General features: G+C 58.4%; 1 protein-coding gene across 1 annotated transcript in view; it reads right to left on the minus strand.

Moving 5' to 3' along the window:
• Positions 1 to 7,245, minus strand: part of PLEKHA2 (pleckstrin homology domain containing, family A (phosphoinositide binding specific) member 2) — a 13,894-nt gene continuing 6,649 nt past the window's right edge. The window contains exons 5-11 of the mRNA XM_010155015.1: positions 6,022 to 6,168; positions 2,786 to 2,932; positions 2,543 to 2,611; positions 2,334 to 2,404; positions 1,400 to 1,463; positions 756 to 833; positions 1 to 345 (exon numbers count right to left, since the gene is read on the minus strand). Of these exons, the coding sequence (XP_010153317.1) occupies positions 1 to 345; positions 756 to 833; positions 1,400 to 1,463; positions 2,334 to 2,404; positions 2,543 to 2,611; positions 2,786 to 2,932; positions 6,022 to 6,168 (921 nt within the window). The remainder of the gene's footprint in view (positions 346 to 755; positions 834 to 1,399; positions 1,464 to 2,333; positions 2,405 to 2,542; positions 2,612 to 2,785; positions 2,933 to 6,021; positions 6,169 to 7,245) is intronic.

Genomic DNA, 7,245 nt, shown 5'->3' on the forward strand with positions numbered 1-7,245 from the left:
TCAGACATCAGAGGTCCGGATGCTTTCATCGTCCAGATCAAAGGCGAACGGCTTCTCCTTGAGATGCTGCGGCTCCGACTTGTGCCGCACACGCTTGCCCGGCGCAGCTCCGGCGTCACGCTCCGTGAAGGCTGGCATGAAGATGGAGTGTCTCAGTGGCACGGGCACCTCCTCCAGCGCCGACTGCTTCCCCTCCACCTGTGGCACCGGCGTCCAGGGCTGCCAGGAGGAGGTGGAGGGGGCCTTGCAGAGCGCTTTCCTCTCCTCCGCCGCCTGCCTCTGCTGGGAGGGGGCCGAGGAACCCCCCGGCTTGACCATGGAGGTGGATCTCATGAAGGACATTTCCTGCAAGGACAGACACAGCGTGAGTGCTGGCTGGGGCTGGGGTTTTGCACATGCAATGCTGTGAGCAACGTGCTGAGCTCTGGGGACCAGGACCAGGCCTTTTACAGCTCTGCAGAAAGGGAAAAAACCCCAGAGCAAAGTGAAAGTCTGAATGAAATGGCCCTTTGTTGTCAGTCAGGCTCTCACTCGTGCCTCGGAGCAAGTTTGTGCAGGCCCAGTTCGATGGCTCAATCTCACTTTTCCATCTCTTTTCAAGGAAACTTCTCCAGAAACTGGCAAACAACCCCAGGGAGGGCAGGGATCTCGTCCTGGAAACGGGCTAACGGGGCACTTACACAATCTACTAAATAAATATATTGTACATTGGCATCAGCTTCAGTTGACACTGACTGTGAAAGGACATGACCTACCCTCGGGCGGAATTTCAGGGCCTGGACCGCAGCCGTGATTGCTCGGATCCAGCTGTGCATCTCCTCGGGGCTATCTGCCTGCAAAACACACCAGCCCCAGTGAGATTTTGCCTCTGCAAGCCCCTGGCACAGAGAAACCCCGCCAGCGTTGATCCTCGCCGCAGCACAATGCGGACACGCAGATGGACAGGCTACAGGGGTATCCACGGCCGTGAATATCCACCCGTATCCACAGCACGGCACGCTGGCTGCTCTTTGAGGCGTTGCAAATGCCAAGAGCACCGTGCACAGCATCCCCCGCCCCTGCCTCATCCCCTTAGCTCAGCCTGCGATGGGGAAAATGCCCAAATACCCCTCCCCAGGGCTGCCCACAACTGCAGGACAGGGGACGTGCAGGCACAGCCCCGCGCGCTCGGGATGCTCGTCGGATCGCCCCGTGCTTTTTGCTTTGTCTTCTTCCTGCTCACGCCAACAGCCGCTATTATAAATAAGCCCGAGGGCAGAAGTGAAACCGCCCGGCGAAGCTGCTCCGGACTCATCTGCTCGTGTTCGCTGGGGAACTAACTGCCCGTCTGCAGGAGCGTGGCTCTCACGAGCTGCCGAGCTGAACCTACTGTGCAGAAAACCCGCCCCGGCTGCCTCACCTGGATGTAGAAGGTTCTGGAGCTCGTTATGATTTCAAAGAGGTTGTCCCTCATCAGCAGGTCACTGGAAACAGCAAGAAAGAGATGGTCGCTACCCAGAAGTCATCGTGGATGGAAAAAAAAAAAAATCCGTATTTACCCTCATTTCTAGAGTGTGCTGGGGAAGAACATACTCAAGGCAAACCTTGGGTCTCCTCAGGATTTGGAGAAGACAACTCCAGCTCCACAGAGACCATCGCCTTCACACTCTGGAGGCAAACCCCCATCCCTCCCCAGACCCGCAATCCATCTCATTTACAGTTCCTTTGAAACAGGAACCTTCTGTTACTTATTGAGAAGAAACATGTCAAAGATACATCAGTAAATCATATTTCTACTTTAGCTAAAGAGGTTTGTTTCCTCAAGTTCATTTTTCATTGCAAGTCTTCACGCTCCTTTGATTTTACCAGCATTCACTGCAATAAACTGTTCCCAAGCCATCGTGCAGCCCCTGTGCTAGTGGAAAAGGCTTAAATGAGGCTTTCAGCTGCCTTATGGACACCTTTGTGCCACGACACGGTGCTAATTACTGTGCATGGCCTCGTACTCCGTAACTACAGAGACGAGAGCTGTAGGAGCATCCACAGGTGGCTATCAGCACCAGGAGAGGAGAAGGACAAGATCCTGCATCCAGCCACATTTCCCTGACCTGCTCATGGAGCTGAAGGGGAAGAAATTCCTTGAAAACAAAATAAAGCGGCAACGTTCGGGTTGTAAAGGAAAAGTGAGCGGCAGCACAGCTCAGCCTGGCCCCGGCTCACAGCAGCGTCTGCTGGGCTCCCTGAAGGAGCTTCCTCCGGTTCAGCTCCTCAGGGAGACGCTTCCCCACCAGCAGCCGGAGCTCTGGGGCTATGGCAGGAGCCACAGCCCAGGGAAACACAGGCAGGAGCATTACCCGGACTTGACCAGGCACTCGTGCGTCTTGCAGACATCCCTCAGGAGAATCGAACGCAAGGGCTCCTTGTCCTGTGGAGACAAGAGGAGACGGTGATGGGCTTGGCTGGCTCCTGGGGGTGGCAGCGCTGGGATGTGCCTCCCACGGAGCCCCTGGCACGGGAGCGCAGCAGCCCCAGACCCCTGTTCGGGGCTCAGGGGGGCACTCACCTGCTCACACTTGTAGTAACTGATGGAAAATTCATCCAGAACGAAGTACCGGCGCTTCCAGCTCTTCCTCTGGAAAAGAGAGGAGGAGACCACTCGGTGCTGGGCTCTGCTGCTCCCCCCACACTGCCACAGTCCGGCATCCAGAGCATCCCTGGAGCATCCCCGACCCACAGGGCCACAGCTAGCCCAAGGCCACCCGCCTGGCTGAGCTGCCCTGCTCCCCAGGGGACCCCCGGCACTCACCACATTCCCCTGCTTCACGCAGTATCCGCTCTTGAGGACTGGGGGCCCGCTGGGCGGCTTGACGGCCGAGGTGGGGATGTAGCTCTGCGAGCGCCGAAGGAGCGGGTGGGTGGCGATGTCGCTGCCCTCCCCTCCATCCCCCCCATTCTGCAACCAGAGAGCACAGAGTTACGGAAGCATGGAGAGAGGGAGGGGTGGTGGAATTCCCTGATAGAAGGCAGGACACTTGCCTGGAGGGAAAAGCATCCCGAAGCAAGCCCGGAGCACAGCACTGCGTGCCGAGGGCTAATGGTGATGCCTGGACACGAGCAGGGAGTGAACCAGAGCCGAGAGCTGATTTCATCTCATTGCACACAGCTTTTCAGGCTGCTGCCTGGGGACTAGTCACCCCCTGGGCACCCACATGTCAAAACCAACATTAAGAAATTGGAAAGGCTACAGAAAAACCACAGAAGCAATTTGAGGGCTGAAGAAAATCCCTTGCAGCAGGGAAGTTAAAGGACCTCATCCGCCTGGCTTATCAAACACCGAGAGGAGATTGGGCTGCACCACAGACCTTCCCGGGGGAATGCAAGGTATGAGGAGCTCTTCCATCTGGCAGAGGGAGGCAGAACAAAATCCACCAGCTGGAAGCTGGAGCTAGACGAACCCAAGTTCGAAAGCAGGGATGCTTTCCAACTGGAGAAGGCAATATATCGTGGGAACAAACTGCTCTGGAAAGCCATGAAGTCTCCACTCCACATTTTCACAGCCAAATTCTCCCAAAAGCAACTGGGATGTTTGGAGTTCAGGTAGAAAACTCACACTTCCCCTGGCTCTGAGCTGTCTCTCCCCCAGCTCACGCTCACTGCTCTGAGCATAGATGGGCTGTGCACCCAGCCAGGCACCCAGGACCCAGCTCACGCCGAGCACTTCCCAGCACATCCCAAGGGCCGGACCCTGCCCCGTTGCCAGCATCACCCCTCTGTCCCCAGCAGCACCCTCCCTTCCCCCTCGGCAGCGCAGAGGATGGTTGAGATGAAACATCTGCGCTCATCTCCTTCCCCCGGTCCCTCCAACCCCTTCCTCCAGCTCAGCGCTGAGGTTTGAGAATTGCCATGGCAGCCGGGGTGGCTCTTGCTGCCACCAGCCTTATATGGCCCCCGCGAGGATGCGACTGCCGGTGTGGTTAACCAGCGACCTGCCCGCGCCGCTCCTTCCAGCACCTTCGAGAGGCTGCTTTGGGCAGAGACAAGCAGCCATTTGGCTGCCCCCACACAGGTACCCGGCACCTCTGGAGAGCGGCAGAGCAGTGGTCCAGCCCTGGGAATGGGCAACATCCCACTTCCCACACCTGGGCTGCACCAGCTCTGCCGGGTGTTACAGATGTACGTGTCCCAAACCAGAGATGGGGGTCCTGCTGCAAGAGGGAGATTTAATCCCAGGAGCCGAGGCGATGCTGCTGGGTGGTCTGGGGGTGCAGCCGGAGTGCGGGGCGCCCCACTGCCATCCCTACAGAGCAACACCAGCCAGACAGAACAGAGCCAGGAAACCATGGGATGCACCCAGGAAGCTGCAAGCAGCAAGAGTGCAGAAAATAGTCCAGCAGCTGATGCACCACCTCTAAAATAACTCCTCCGTGACAGAAAGAAGTTGGGTGAGGGCCGAGGATGGAGCTTGCAGCTCTCGGAGGTGGTGGCAGGGGAGGAGAGGAGGCAGACTCAAGTGTCGGGAGGAAAGAGCAGCTTTAACTCACTGAAACCAAAAGAAAAGGCATGGGGGTATCTGCTGCCACTTGTTTGCACGCAGCCAGGCTGCCTCGGCTGCACAACACGGGGGAGGCACAGGCTTCCCTGCCCTTCTCCATCCCACATGTTGGACTGAGGGTCCAGCAGCATCCCATGGGGCAGCAGCACCGGGAAGGGATGGGTGCCAGCACCCCACACACCTTCGCACCCTGACAAACCCTGCGGCCAGGAAAGCGTTAAAAGCGCCTGCCAGCAAAAAAAAACCGCTGCAATGATCTAATTCTCTGCTCTATTTTTAGTGCTGCCACTGATAAGAGCTTGGAGTGAGACCCAGAGCCGAGCACCCGCAGGTGAGAGACACCCATGGCCACGTGCCGAGGGAAGGGGGCGCAGAGCCAGGGGGAGCAGGCCACCCGCTGCCTCCGGGATGGGCCACCCACCGCCTCCAGGACGGGCCAGTGGCTGCCTTGATGGGGGTCCCTCTGCCCTGGGCACCTTGATGGGATATTTGGACCCAGGATGTGTGGGTGGATGGTGTGGGATGGGCGGGAAGGCAAGCGGATTCGTAGCCTCCTCCCCACGCCCCCTCGTCTTATCACACTTCAGGGTGAGACAAAGGAGAGGTGCTACTGGTGGCCGAGTGCAGCTATTTATACACCCTGAGTGGGACGGGTTCGCAGGCACCCAGCTGGTTACCAGAAATGAAAGTGCAAACCAGCCTCCCCAACAGCCCAAAGCAGCAACTGCCTCCAGCCCCACGGCTGGAGCTCCCCCAGACCACTGGAGCCCCACGCCCCTGCCCCATGCCAGGGGACCCACATCCACGTGCTGCTCCAACACAGGGTTAGAGAACGGCAGGGCCCATCGCTGCTGTGTGTGAACAGCATTTCTCCAGCTCTGCTCGATACTGGCGGGCACAGCAGGATGCTAAAGGGGGGTAGGGAGGCACTGGGACAGGTTGCCCAGAGAAGCTGTGGATGCCCCATCCCTGGAAGTGTCCAAGGCCAGGCTGGATGAGGCTTGGAGCAACCTGGTCTAGTGGAAGGTGTCCCTGCCCATGGCAGGGGGGGGGCTTTAGGGTCCCTCCCAACCCAAACCATCCTGTGATTCTATGAACAATAACACCCAGACAATCGCTTTCCCTGTGCTCTCCCATCCTGAAGCAGAATTCCAAGTACCGTTTGCAACAGGTGATTTGCAGACCCAGGCACCCTCGCACTCGGCTCGGCAGGCAGCACACCCTCACTGGCCTGGCAACGGCAGCAGAAGCCAGACACGAGACCCAGCGGGCAGGGGCCCCTCAAAGCCCAGTTCAAGCACCAAAGGGCACCCGGCAGCGAGGCACAGGCAGATCAAAGCGGGGTGTGGTGGGAATGCTGCCACCTTTTCTGCTTATCCCCACTGGGAGCTGCTCTGGAAACACACGGACCAGACACCAAAGCCAGGTGCTGAAGTCACAGGGATTTTACCCCTGGGCTCTGGGACGTTGCGCAGATCCTGCCAGCTCACCTGGTTGATGGAGATGGGTGTGTGGACCACCACCCCCCCGATGATCTCCGTTTTGTAGGCAACCTGGGGCTTCCTCTCCTGGGCCTGGGGCAGTGCTGGAGGCTTCACTATCTCCGTGGCCGGTGGGACGCTGCCGCCCTTTGGCACCTATGGGAGAAGGAAAGGGGTGAAGGGCACTGACATGACTGTGCCATGCAGCCCCATGCCTGCACCAGGCACCATTGTCTCTGTCCTCTCAGCCTAAATGCAGCAACGTCCCTTTAAAAAATAATAAATGAACAAGGCATCCCAATTAAGGAGGGTGTGGGCCCCACCCCGGCGGTTTGCAGGAGACACTGAGATGGGAGAGGAGAGGTGGTGAATAATTAAGCATTGCTTCCCAGGAGCTGGCGATTCGCCTCTGCAGCTCAATGCATTTGCGGGACACAGATTGTCCCTTTAATTGTCCCCGCTCTACTTACAGCCAGGCTTAACGACGAGCTTTTGGCTGCCTAACGAGGCTGAGCTACGTCTGCAGATGGCCAGGCACTATTTTACAGGCCGAATTCCCGCGCATCCTGCACTGACATGTGGCTGGGCAGGTTGCGTCTCCGCATCCCTGGGCAGAGGCTGCACTGGGATGCAGCTCCCAGTGCCAGCATCCTCCCTTTCTCCCTTCCAGCTCCTTCCCTCTGGCACCTGGCTCTGGACAGAAAGGCAGGTTGCCAAGTTTTCCTCTGCAAGTCTGCACTTCCACTTCTCTAATGCCATTGATCGGGATCTGTGGCTCCAACCCACCCTCCTGCCTTCCTCCCCGGAGGTCCTCTCCATGCAGTCCACACTGGGCATTGGCTGCTGGCTGGGCAGAGCAGATCTCTTGGCTGCCCTGATGTTCCCTCAGGGGAGCAGCTGGACTCACGTGTAGGCTGAGACCTGGCTTAAATCATGGGGGGCAGAGGTCTGTGCTGAGACCACACAAACCCACAGGCAGGAGAGGAGGAAGAGCCAAGGATGAGATTCCGGTCACCCCATGGCCATGCTGCTCACGCAGAGCCCCGGGTGCTCTCTGACAGCCAGGCTCAGCTGATCACAGAATCACAGGGTGGTTTGGGTTGGGAGGGACCTTAAAGCCCCCCCGGTCCCACCCCCTGCCATGGGCAGGGACACCTTCCACTAGACCAGGTTGTTCCAAGCCTCATCCAGCCTGGCCTTGGACACTTCCAGGGATGGGGCATCCACAGCTTC

This window comes from Eurypyga helias, unplaced genomic scaffold, assembly GCF_000690775.1.
Source record: "Eurypyga helias isolate BGI_N326 unplaced genomic scaffold, ASM69077v1 scaffold37840, whole genome shotgun sequence".
Classification (NCBI taxonomy): domain Eukaryota; kingdom Metazoa; phylum Chordata; class Aves; order Eurypygiformes; family Eurypygidae; genus Eurypyga; species Eurypyga helias.